The sequence below is a fragment of the Sorex fumeus genome, unplaced genomic scaffold, assembly GCF_029834395.1.
Source record: "Sorex fumeus unplaced genomic scaffold, SorFum_2.1 ptg000001l, whole genome shotgun sequence".
Taxonomy (NCBI): Eukaryota; Metazoa; Chordata; class Mammalia; order Eulipotyphla; family Soricidae; genus Sorex; species Sorex fumeus.
The window spans coordinates 9,531,239-9,544,068 of record NW_026606058.1 but is presented as its reverse complement, the minus strand read 5'-3'; the positions used below and the strand labels follow the sequence as shown (position 1 = coordinate 9,544,068).

The 12,830-nt window shown below is 42.5% G+C and overlaps 1 protein-coding gene across 1 annotated transcript in view; it reads left to right on the top strand.

Moving 5' to 3' along the window:
* The window catches only part of LOC130026172 (leucine-rich repeat-containing protein 37A3-like), a 46,073-nt gene that overhangs the window by 2,555 nt on the left and 30,688 nt on the right, over positions 1-12,830 (top strand). Inside the window, exons 2-5 of the mRNA XM_056116956.1 lie at positions 208-279; positions 4,958-5,029; positions 9,076-9,147; positions 10,016-10,096. Coding sequence (XP_055972931.1) covers positions 208-279; positions 4,958-5,029; positions 9,076-9,147; positions 10,016-10,096 — 297 coding nt within the window. The remainder of the gene's footprint in view (positions 1-207; positions 280-4,957; positions 5,030-9,075; positions 9,148-10,015; positions 10,097-12,830) is intronic.

Sequence of the window (12,830 nt, the reverse complement as noted above, 5' to 3'; positions counted from 1 at the left end):
TTTATCTATTCCAGGAATTAGGAAGTTCAGATTGTGAGATATTTCATTGTTTGACCAGTCACCCCACATCATGTCTTTAGTTGGGCATAATGGGAAACTCATAGCTATGGAGATAAGCTGGAGTATTCTGTGTTTCCATGATTCTTTTACTTATTCTGTTCATTCTTTTCCTACCTGTTCAAATCTGTGAACTGTGTTTCTTCACAGAGATTTCCAAGGAAACTCTATTTCTTCCATTGATGGAAATACATGGAAGGCATACCCATGGGTTGAGAAACTGTGAGTATATTCTCTCCAAATATGAATATTAAAAAATAATTGCACCATAAAATCCTCCGTAGTATACAATTTTAAGATCAACACCACATAGAAGCTATTTCGCCCTCATGTCCCAAAACAACCTCTCTTAGTTATAATAGTTTACTTCTTTAAAAAATTTTGGTTTACCAAGCTCTTACGTTAAAAGTCTTTTTGTTTTCCATTCCATAACTGGTAGAGTTAATTGTATACACACACGCACATATACATATAGGTATATATTTTGGTGATGTAGATGGTTTTTATTGAACTTATTTTAGAAAGATGTGAGAGGAGAAAAAGAGAAGTTCTAGAGAGAGCACACAGAGATGAGCAAACAGGAAATGTGTTCACAGGAGAACCTTGGCTTGAGTAGCAAGCCAACATGATTACTTTCTTTCTTTCTTCCTTTCTTTCTTTCTTTCTTTCTTTCTTTCTTTCTTTCTTTTTTATGTAGGAGTACTGCTATTTATTTAGCCACTGATTAGAACTCCATCTTACTTTTTTTCATTTTTTATAATTTTATTTATTGAATCACCATGAGAGCAGTTACAAAGCTTTCAGGTCTAAGTCTCTGTCATACAATGAAACACACTTGTACCTTCACCAGTGCCCATTCTCCATCACAAAAAACCCCAGTATACCCCCCTCCCATACCCTCCCCCTACCTGTGGGGCAGATGATTTCCACATTACTCTCTCTCTACTTTGATCACATTCAATATTTCAACACCAGACACACCATTATTATTTGAGATTTTACCCCAACACTCAGATCTGTTGAAAAGGCAGCAGTAGACAATTTGTGTTCTATTGCTGGTTATGAATAACATATGATGTTGCGTGGCTGTAGTAGGGTCATGTGATTTTGCAATTTCAAAATTTTAACACTTAAATCTGGAGGGATTTCTGCCAAAAGCCACCGGGTTTTGAGATTTGCTCCTGGGTCTCTGGGATCATGGCCGTTGAGCAGCTTGATCAGGAGCCAGAGAGGCCGTTCTTGGGTGATGACTTGGGGTCTCATTGGGACGGGGAGACTAGGACCCGCTCCACCCCCATCCTGTGAGGCCCAACAAGTTTTGTCGCTGCAGGCCCAGACCTGACTGTCTAATGGCCTCTGGAGGATGATGGCCACTGAGCTGCCAAGGGGGCGCAGGCGGAGGGACAACACCCTTTCCCCCCTGGGGTGGCCCGGCGACAGTAACCTACTGCGGAGTCTGGACGCATTTCTGCCAAAAGCCACTGAGTTTTGAGATTTGTTTCTGAGTCTCTGGGATCAAGGCTGTTAAGCAGCTTGATCAGGAGCCAGAGAGGCCGTTCGTGGGCGATGACTTGGGGTCTCGTTGGGGTGGGGAGGACAGACCGGCTCCACCCCCATTCTGTGAGGCCCTGCATGTCTCGTCACTGCGGGCCCAAACCTGACTGTCCAGTGGCCTCTGAACGATGGTCGCCACTGGGCCAACAGGGGGAACAGGCCAAGGCACGAAACCTATTCCCACCTGGGTTAGCCCAGCTCTGGTAACCTACTGCAGGGACCAGACGCATTTCTGCCAAAAGCTGCTGGGTTTCAAGATTTGCTTCTGAATCTCTGGGATCATGGCCATTAAGCAGTTCAATCAGAAACCAGAGAGGCCATGCCTCCAATTATATAGCTGAGTCGGAGGTGGTTTGTAGGTATGTGGGAAACATACCTAACTTTTGTCAGTTTACTTTCTTGGTAAACTTTGCCCCAAGTTTTTGGGGTCTGGCCAAAGGCACAGCAGCAATTTTGGGGTATCTGGAAGTCTGAAGGTGCCATCAGGCTGCTGATGCTCTCGACTCACAGGTACATGATTACATTCTTCATTAAAAATTTTTAAATGATCCATAATGCGAAAGTAAATCTTCTGATTTGTTTTTTCTATAAATATAACAGCTACCACTTGATACTTTCACTTTATTTTGCTTTAGACTTCTTTCCTTTATGGTGCATAGAGGTTTACCCCATCTATTTAAAATCCTGTTTCATAATAATTCTATTGAAAGATGCTTTGATTTTTTTTGGTCACATGTATTACCGCAGCACAGGGCCTTGTGAATATGGGCAGATAGGTCTGTTAATTAGCTATTTAGAGATGGATTTGTTGGGCTGAAGAGTATATAGTTATAAAAATTTAATTGACCTCAAAATAGTTGTGCCAGTTCATGAAAGTATTGTTTCTCCATGCCCATCCACCTCTGGGCATTCTTTATTTTGGGGCTGCCCTGATGAATCAATAAAAGGGATCCCATCCATATTTTAATTTTATGGTTAGTACAATGGGTAGGGCGTTTGCCTTGCATGGGGCCAACCTGGTCAACCGAGTTTGATTCCTCCGCCCCTCTCAGAGAGCCTGGCAAGCTACAGTGAGTATCTCGCCCACACGGCAAAACCTTGCAAGCTACCCGTGATGTATTCGGTATGCCAAACACAGTAACAAATCTCACAATGTTACTGGTCCTGCTTGAGCAAATCGATGAACAGTGGGAGGACAGTGACAGTGCTATTAAATAACACATATTGACATACCTAATAGCCACCTGTATGTCTAACAACTAACTTCAAATTTGTGATGAAGAACCAAAAGATTGAGATGTCTATAACAAACGCGATGTGAAAAATATCTGTGGTTTGTATTAGAGGCCAAATGAACAATTTGCTAATCTGTCATTGTCAGTTGACATTCCTAATATGAGAAATGACCGTTTTAGGGCCAGAGCGGTAGTACTGTGGGTAGGGTTTTTGCTTTGCATATGGCCTACCAGGATTCAATCCCCACCACCCCATAGGGCCCTCCAGCCCTGCCAGGAGTGATCCCTGAGCACAGAGCCAGGAATAAGCCATGAGCACAGCCAGGCGTGATCTAAAACCAAAACCAAAGGCTGTTTCAGTGCGTTGGAAATAATTGTATTTTCATCCAGGCTATGACCTCAGACCTAGAGAGAAAGTCTACAAATGGAAATCGCTTGCATACTTTTCTAAACATTAAAAAAAGTAGAATTTTTTTTTAAATAATTTTGCTCTGGTGCCACACAGTGGTGCGCAGGGGTTATCCTTAGTTCTGAAAGGTGAAATTTTTCTAAACAAAAGGGGACATTGGAGCAGGGAATCTAAACCATAATTGGCAGCAATTATCGGTTTCCAACATGGGAGTCCTCAACAGACTATACAAACTTTCCAGTTCTGGGGCCTGGGCTGGGGGCAAACCGTGTGGAGACTCCCTTTTACATTTGATCCTTATAAGGTAAAGGAGGGAAGAGAAGCCGAATTTCAAGTCTTTGTTTGAAAATCTTGGATAGCTTTCCTGCCCTCTGGTCCTGCCTTCCAAGGCAACCCAATTCCATGGACCAGTATCAAATTCTCTGCTTCTGGAAAGGCTTTAAGCTTTGCAGACTGCTGACCTGAGTTTGAGCACCCCATATGGTCCCTTGAGCACCACCAGGAATGATCCCTGAGCGAAGAGCCAGGAGTAACCACTGAGCACTTCTGGGTGTGGCCCCACAACAAAACAAAGCACCGAAGAAACCCCCCAAATAACAAAGAAATGTTCGTTCAAGTCAGGGGTGTGTGTCAGAGGAGGGTGTGATTGGTAGGGGCACGCTTGGGGCCTCTGGGAAGCTGGGTTCCTTGTCAGGAACGTGTCTTGGGGCCTTCGCTTTATTGGCCTGCTCTTTTTTGTTGGGGGGGGGGGGTGCACAGCTACTGGTTATGGGCTGACTCCTGGCAGACGTGGGGGATCTATGGGGTGCCGGGTCCGACCCAGGTAAGCCACGTGCAAGGCAAAAACCCTCCCCACTGTACTATTGCTCTGGGCCCAAATGTCATGTGCACTTTGTGCACGTTTTCCTTCCCAGAACAAAACAATTTAATGGTGTTAAGTTTCTTAGGGCTTCCTTTCCAGACTTAATTTCATTCTTCATGGGGGACTCAGAGTAATGTTTGGGAAGAGAGCAGGGAGTGGCAGCCCTGTGTTTCTGGTGTCACACAGAATTTGGATCTGACAGATTTTGTGACCTAGAGAATATGCTTTATATAGGTTACTTGGTGAGAAGAGTCAATAGCTGTGTTCGTGTTCATGATGCATCTAGGTGAGGACAAAATAAAGAGTTTAAACAGAGGCCACTATCCCTAAGTTAAATAAGAATTGGGATATTTAGATAGCACCATTATTATGTGTAAGAATAGTCCTGTGCACAGCTGCACACGCTAGGGGAAAAGGCAGCTCAGCTAGAGAAGGGAGCACCAAATAAAGGGCGTCGGGTGGTTCTTCTCAGGATGGGAAATGCATGATGAGAGTAGACTATAGACCGAACAAGATTGCCACTCAATGTCTCTTTTGCAAACCACAGCACTCAAAAGGAGAGAGATAAGAAAAGGGATGCCCTGCCACAGAGGTAGGGTGGGATGGGAGGATGGGGGGTGGGAGGGATACTGGGACTGGTTGTGGTGGAGAATGGGCACTGGTGGAGGGATGGGTATTCAATCATTGTATAACTGAAACCCAAGCACAGAAATTTGTAAGTCTACAGCTGTACCTCATGGTGTTTCACTAATAAAAATTTAAGAAAAAAAATAGTCCTATGTAATAAATAGTCATAGTTATTTTGCATTTTAGACCAGAAATAATTTTTCCATTTTTCAGAATACTCAGTGACAATTCTTTGGCAGAATTACGTAAGGATTCATTTGAAGCCCTTCCAAACCTCAAGTACTTGTAAGTTAATCATTTATTTATGAATTTTTAGCTCTGTTTTTAAAACAAGGGGGTGTGCAAGTTAATCTTCATCCTTTTTTCCAGCAATAAAATTTTGTAGTTTTGTAAGTATGGCATTAAAAACCTCTCATGTCATTTCTGACACTAAATTACATTTGCATATATATATATGATGTCGGTGGGCCCCACGGATGACTTATGTGAAGCGGGGTCTCGCAGAAAGGAATTTCAGGAGTAGACAAGCAGTGAGTGAAGTTAATGGATTTTATTTGTAGGATTTTTAGGTGCGGAGGGGGAGAGAGAGAGAGAAAGCGAGAGAGAGAGTAAAGTTAGACACGAAAGAATGAAAGTACACATCTGAAGAGGGGAGATGCGGGCCACACATGTGCTCAGACACCACATGTGCTCGGCCACGTGGGCGCAAGCAGCACATGGGCTCAGGCAGCATATGTGCGCCCTTCCTTTGTTCAAGGTGGCCTTTATAGGGTTTCTCCAGCCTGTCCCCACGTGAGGCCTCTTTCCAGGTAAAAGTCCGTTGCTAAGGAGGTTACCAGGGAGGTCCAAAAAGAGGAATTCCATGGGGAGGCCTATATCCTGAGGGTCTGGTCTTATCAGGCCTTTGTTTTCTGTGTCCACAAGGTGGGTCATTCCTAGAATTCTTCTTCCATGAAACTTTGTTTCATTGCAAAGGGCCTTTCCCTATCTACCTGCCTGCATCATATATATATATGGACATATATGAAAAAAAAAACTTTAGGCTTACTCTTCAAGCCCATGTTCTCCCTGGATCATGTAATTTGCTTACTTGTCCTCATGTCTCTCTGTCTGCTTTTTCTGCTCTGAGAAGCCGTGTTATCTCATGAACACATTCTTTCTCTTTCCCACCCCCCCACATCTTTCTAAGAAAGTTTCTTTCGATGTAAACTATCTTGCTTCACAAAAGTGTTTTTCAAACTTTACTAATAGATGAAAAGTACTTATATCTGCTCCACCCATAGAAACCTAAGTGCTAATATACCATCTCCTCCGTGTTCATATAGAGTTCCTTTATGGATCAAATCCAATGCATGGTCCAGTTTTACCTGGCCCATTAATTTAAGAATTGTTTTTGTCAGCTGAGGAGATTGCACAAATGATGAGTGTGATGCTTTGCAACAGGAGGCCCGGGTTGGATTTCCAGCAGGACACAGTTCTGGGCTCCCCAGTCCCTGACTCCCAGTAATATCCCTGAAGTAGACTCTGAGCACTACTAAATAAAAACAAAAATCTATGCAAATATGTTCGTTTTTATTTTTTAATATTTATTTATTATTTATTGCTTTTTGGATCACACTCAGCGATACTCAGGGGGTACTCCTGGCTCTGCACTCAGGAATTACTCCTGGCAATGCTGGGGGGACCATATGAGATGCTGGGGATCAAACCCGGGTCAGCTGCGTGCAGTGCAAGGCCAACGCCCCACTATCTCTCCTGCCCATGTTTTATTTATTTTTTAATTTTGTGTATGAAGCAAGGTAGTTTTTATTTAAACTTATTTAGAAAGATGTGAGGGAGAGAAAGTAAGAAGTCTGTGTTCGAGAGAGAACACAGGCTCTCCAGAGTGGAAAAAAGCAAGCAAAGAAACAGAAAGAAACAAGTGAGATATTTAGGGCATGAAGAGCAAGCCAGGTGCTTTTATTCAATCCTTCCAAAAGGGTTGTTTTTTCCTGGAATTTTGCATACTTAAACTTCATCTGGGTGTTTTCACAGGAATGCCTTACACTGTTGATATTCTCTTTGTTATCTCATGGATTCTTGTGTAACTTCTTCTCTGAGGGGGACCAGCCTTTTCTGGGTGGGACCTTGGAATTTTGCATCCTGGTGATATCTCAGTTTCTCTTCAAAGAGCTCAGAATTTGTATGTCAAATGATGTGATTGTCGAGCTCTTGGGATGCATGCAAGGCAAAGGCCCCACCAGCTGTACTATTGCTTCAGCCCATGGTTTTATTGATTTTGTTTTTTAATTTTGTGTGTGAAGCAAGGTAGCTTTTATTAAAACTTACTTAGAAAGATGTGAGGATTTGTATTTCAAATGATGTGATGGACAAGCTCTTGGGCTACTTTGGGGCTAGAGAATTTCTTCTTTAGTTTTATTATTCCCCCAAAGAACTTTCCAGGGCCCCTCACCCTGCCAGCTTGCACCAGCAGGAACGGGAAAGCAGTCCCAGCCTCATCACAGGCAATGTGGGTTCACCGCCTGTCCCTTGCAGGAAAGAATTTAAAGAGGTGCAACAGTGAAGCAGCATAGATTTATTGAATGTAAGGTGCTTAGGAAGATGTGGGAGGAGAGAAAGGAGGGTGATGTTGGAGAGGGAGCACCAGCTTTTCCAGCGTGAAAGTGAAAAAGCAAAGGAACATAGAGACTAGCAAGTGAGATACATGGGAGAGCACAGCTTGAAGAGCAAAAGAAAACTATGTGTTTGTAAAATCTACATTTGTGTTTTTCTGTAAAAAAAAAAGAAAAATTAAAATATGCTCTGCAAAATCTAGAATATTATTATTTTTAAATTTCTGGCCTGTCTACAAAACTTTTAAAAGCTGGTTTAATAAAAAAACTATTTAAAAAATAAAATAAAAATAAACCTGAATTATAAAGAAAATAAAGAACTTGAATGCCATTAGCCTAGAATTTTAAAAAATTTTTAGTTTTCTCATTGTGATTTGCAATACAACATTCTAACACCCTATGTCAACATATTTTCGAATGATCTATGACTTAAACGAACATTTATATGGGAAATACGAGGCTAATACAGATGGATTCTATAGCAGTAGTATTAAGAGCAGAGGAGGTTATCACGAGGAGAGTTCTGGTGATAAAAATTCCAGTGTAGGAAATGTTGGGCGATTGTCAGACAGACATCTCGTAAAAAGAGAGCAGGAGAGAGGTAAAACACAGGAAAAACACCTCAGTGCTCTCAGAAGACCAAGAGAAAGAGGAGGGACATAGACCCAGGTGTTGTAAGCCAGGGCTAGCATGCTGAGCTTCCTCGTGCCCACCTGCGCTGGGGCACTCAGGCCTGTAGCAGATCACTGGGTGGGCCTGTGAAATCCCCCACCACAGTTCCTGCTTCAGTTGATTTGGAGTAGGTTGGTTTGAGAATAGGCGTCTTCAATCCGTTCCCAAGTGAGGCTGGTACTTGAGAAGGTTAATACATGACGGTGTGCATTGTGTGTTGGAAAAGGAAATACTGGGCCTTGCTTCTGCACATGGGTGACCCAGGTTTGATCCGTAGCACCATGCAAGATCCCTTGAGCACCCTCAGAGTGATCTGTGTGCAGTCAGGAGTAAGCCCTGAGAACTGCCAAGGAAGGAAGGAGACCAAGAAGGGAGGGAGGCAAGAGAAGAAGAGGGATGAGCTAGGAGATAGGTATACCCATCTTGGTCATATGTGAAAGAACTTAAGTAGAATTCAAAGATACAGAACAGTCACTTGTAGTCAAATCAAAGTTCAGTACTCTGATTTTCTTTGTTCCACCACTGTACAATTAAAGCAGTGAAATTCATGGAATATTCAGAAAATGTAGAACCAAAAATTGAATTTCTATGATGATAGAAAAGTTTAATTCTAAATTAGTTCAAAGTTCTGTCTAAAAGGATTTTCATATTATATGAAAAAGGCTAATTTTTTCTAGGCCAGTTTCTGTTAGCCTAGAAAACAGCTACACAGGAAGGTATATAAACATGAGACTGTTCATTTGAATATTGAAATAACTATATTAAATATAGTAATTTTACATGAAGATAAAAAACTCAACCCCTTCTAGAACATAAAATCACCTCATCAATTCTCTGCTCCGAGAAAAGTTTAACTCCAATATTAGAACCAAGTAGTCGTACATTTTATTCATGAAGATGTGTGGTTGAGAAAAAGGAAAGCCAGGTTAGGGATTCTGGAACATTCAGATCTACTCATTCAATATTTATTTTGACTTCTACTAGTTATTCCAAAAATTAGATACTTGGTAGTTAATTGAAGCAATATTTTCCCTTTCCTTTCCCTAGAGACTTATCCTGCAATAAAATACAGTTTATTGAAAGGCGGACATTTGAAGCAGTACCGTATTTGCAATCTGTGTAAGTTCAAAATATGCTTCATTATTTTTGGATTTTTTTTTTTTTGCTTTTTGGGTAATACCTGGTGATGCACAGGGGTTACTCCTGGCTCATGCACTCAGGAATTACTCCTGGTGGTGCTCAGGGGACCATATGGGATGCTGAGAATCGAACCCGAGTTGGCCACGTGCAAGGCAAACGCCCTACCCGCTGTACTATCACTCCAGCCCCTATTTTTGGAATTTTTGTAACACTTAATTGTCAGCCTCTGTTATTCAATTTAATATTATTAGAACATTTAAAAGTGGCTACTAAAACTGTACAGCAAATCCTTTTTTGCCTGTAAGTAACGATTACAATGGCCCTCAACCAGGATGATTTTGTACTCATATGACCCTTGATAGTGTCTCCAGGTAGTTTTTTTATTGTTTTGATTGCCAGATCTGTAATGATGCTGTTGGTATCTAGTAAGCAGAGGCCTCCAGATACACTGCAGAATATCTACAATGTACTGGACAGCGCCCCCCCCCCCCCAATTATCCAGCCCCCATGTGGTAGTAGTGCTGAAGTCATGAATCCCTGTCCTAGAGAACTTAATTACTTAAGTATTTGTTAAAATACTTAATACAAAATTTTTTTGCGTCTAATGCCCCCACAGCATCATAAACATCAAAGAATAAACCTTAAGCTTAGGTCGTCCACAGTGATGTTTAGCACATGAAATGTGTTTATGTGAATTAGAAGTTATGCTGGGTGTGACCCAAAAACCAAAAAAAAAAAAAAAAATTCGTCCTTCTTCTTCCTTCTTCTTTCTTCCTTCTTCCTTCTTCTTCTTTCTTCTGCTGCTGCCACTGCTTTTATCTTTTTTTTTCTTTTTTTTCTTTGGTAGGAATCTTAGTTGCAATTTAATCACCGAACTGAGCTTTGGAACGTTTCAGTCCTGGCATGAAATGCAGTTTTTACACAAAATGTAAGTGAAAAAGCAGATAAATATATATATAATAAAACTGCATAACCTCATCGTACAGTTATTATTAGCTAAGTGGCATAAGGCCAGTGTGAACTCTAACAAGTGTGTCTTGAGATCAGTCCCTTTTTTCAAATGAGGAAACTAAGGAACGAAGAGGCCAAGAGATTTGCATGGCGCATGGCATGCTTTGCTTTTACCTGTTACTGATGATTGGCATGAGCACTAACAGAAAGGCATCCGTTAGCATTGTCTTGTGATTCCCACTGGTGCAGCGCTTTAAATTCCCAGTTTAATTCCAACTTTGGTTCCTGTTCATGTGCAAAGTTCCTAACCACTTAAATGTATGCAACAAAGAGCTGGGAAGAACTAGATATAGCAGTTTTTACTGGGAGTTGGCAGGGAAGGAAAGTTATGGATTCGTTCATAGCTGGTAGCTTCTTTTACATGGTGAAGCAGAAGAGTTCCTGAACGTCTGTCTTAGCATATTTCCCTCCTAAGAATCTCGAACATTATTTTGAAGAAAAAAATGATATATATATAAATTGAATTCACTGTGCTCAGTATAAACCTTTGAGCTAGGGCAAAAGGTGGAAAAAGCTATGGTAAAGACGTTCAATAGTCTTCACACCTGGCAGTGCTGGGGAGGGACCAGGATCACTCCTGGCAAAACTGGCATCACACTGGCCAGCTGACCTAGAAGGAGGCCATGTATGGCACCTGGAGTTCTGTGGTGCGGTGGAATCAAACTCTGGGCCTTATACATGGCAGACATGTGCTCTATCTCTGAAACTATCTCTCTGACCCCAGAAGCGTTTGTGTTACGTCAGACTGAGTGAAAAGTATTCATCAAAAATACGTTGCTGTTGTCTAATTTCATTATACTTACTTTTCTGATTACTCGTCTGTAAGAAGTCTGTGGTTTTATACCCTTTGGGTGAAAAGTTCTCTCTGATTTCTCTGATTTGATGTGACACAAGCAGATCAAAGTTCAGAGACATAAAGGAAATTCTGTACTCAAGCGGAAGATCCTCCTTTGAAAACGAGTCTTCACCTGCTTGTGTTTCAGAAATCCAGTTTTACACAGTTTCCTGCAGATTCGATGAAGGTAGGGCAGGAAGGCAGCTCGGTGATTCTTCACGGGTATAGACCTGAGTTGACTCCCCGGAAGACCAGTTTAGTAAGGAGCAGGCTTAGAGATAATAGTTACCTCATTGTTTTAATGCCGCATTTTTACTAAGCATTTTATTATACCAGGCATCATAAGAACCTCAGTTTCGGTATAGTTTTATAGGAGACGGTGGGGGTTGGGGGCGGGGAAACGCATCATAGTTCATAAAAGTTAAGACATTCAAGAGCATTCACAGAGTGACATTTCTTCTGAGCGTCAGGCCTGTCTATACAGAAGAAGAAAGCAGGGTGTTTGTCACCAAGAACCTTAAATACTGAAGGAAAGAAGACAGATGCTGGTGGGAAAGCATGAGAGCCCCACTGCTAGTCCAGACGGCAGGGTAACAAGATAGCGGGATGACACTGGAGATAACGGTGGGTGGTATACTAAGAAAGACTCATGATGAATGAGGTTGAGGAGACAGCTCAAAGAGCTGGAGTCCACGCTTTGCACTGCCAGGAGTGACCCCCATTCACACCTCAGAATGTGCCCCCCCCAAAATGAGAAGAAAACCCAACAAATTGAAAATGGAGAAGGTGATGATTGATTTGCATTGCAGCACAGCGGTAGGGCGTTTGCCTTGTGCACAGCCAGCCCAGCCGAGCCAGGTTCGATTCCTCCGCCCCTCTCGGAAAGCCCGGCAAGCTACCGAGAGTATCTCGCCCGCACGGCAAAGCCTGGTGAGCTACCCGTGACGTATTCAATATGCCAAACACAGTAACAACAAGTCTCAAAATGGAGACGTTACTGGGCCCGCTCGAGCAAATCCATGAACAACGGGAGGACAGAAATACAGAGATACTGAAATTTTACTCTGAAATGAGAGAAAAAGGTAATGAAAGAATCAGAGATACCTGGAAAGAAATGATCATCCCTGTCATGTGATTTAAATAGAACTAGCTCCTACGACCAATTCGGTCAGCTCAACAGATTGTCACGGAGTCTGGGGAGATAGTGCATGCTTTAGTGCTGGAGCCCGAGGGTCAAGCCCCTGCACGACATGGTTCACCAGCACTGCACCAAGTGACCCCCAAACACCAGTGATGGCACTACCCACCCCAGCACCGAATGTGTTGGGGCCCGAATGCTTTGGGGGGTAGGCTCCTTTCTTTGGGTCCTAATTTTTCTAAATGACCAAGCTCATTCCTTTCAGGTACAATTTGCCTGTGTGATCAAAACTCTGTGACTGGAGCACAATTACCGTGGATGCGTGGCTTGCGTTGCACATGGATGACCTGGGTTTAAGCCTCACCACCCCACAGGGTCTTCCTGAGCTTAGCCAGGAGTAAGGCCTGAGCACCCTGCCATGTGTGGCCCAAAAACAACAAGGAAAAAAAAGCTGTTACATCTCTTTCCAAAGGCCAGGGATGCTAGTCCTTCAGTTACGTCACTTTATGGCCTATCTGACAAATGACTGGGTTGATTAGAAGCTGGGTTGATCATGATTTACTCCCTGCATTAAATATACCTGGGAAGAGCTCGAGATGAGAGCCAGAGAGAGAGCTCAGTGGGCTGAGGACCCGTCAGATGTAATCAACCTAAGCACAAAAGGAAACAGGCCCAGCT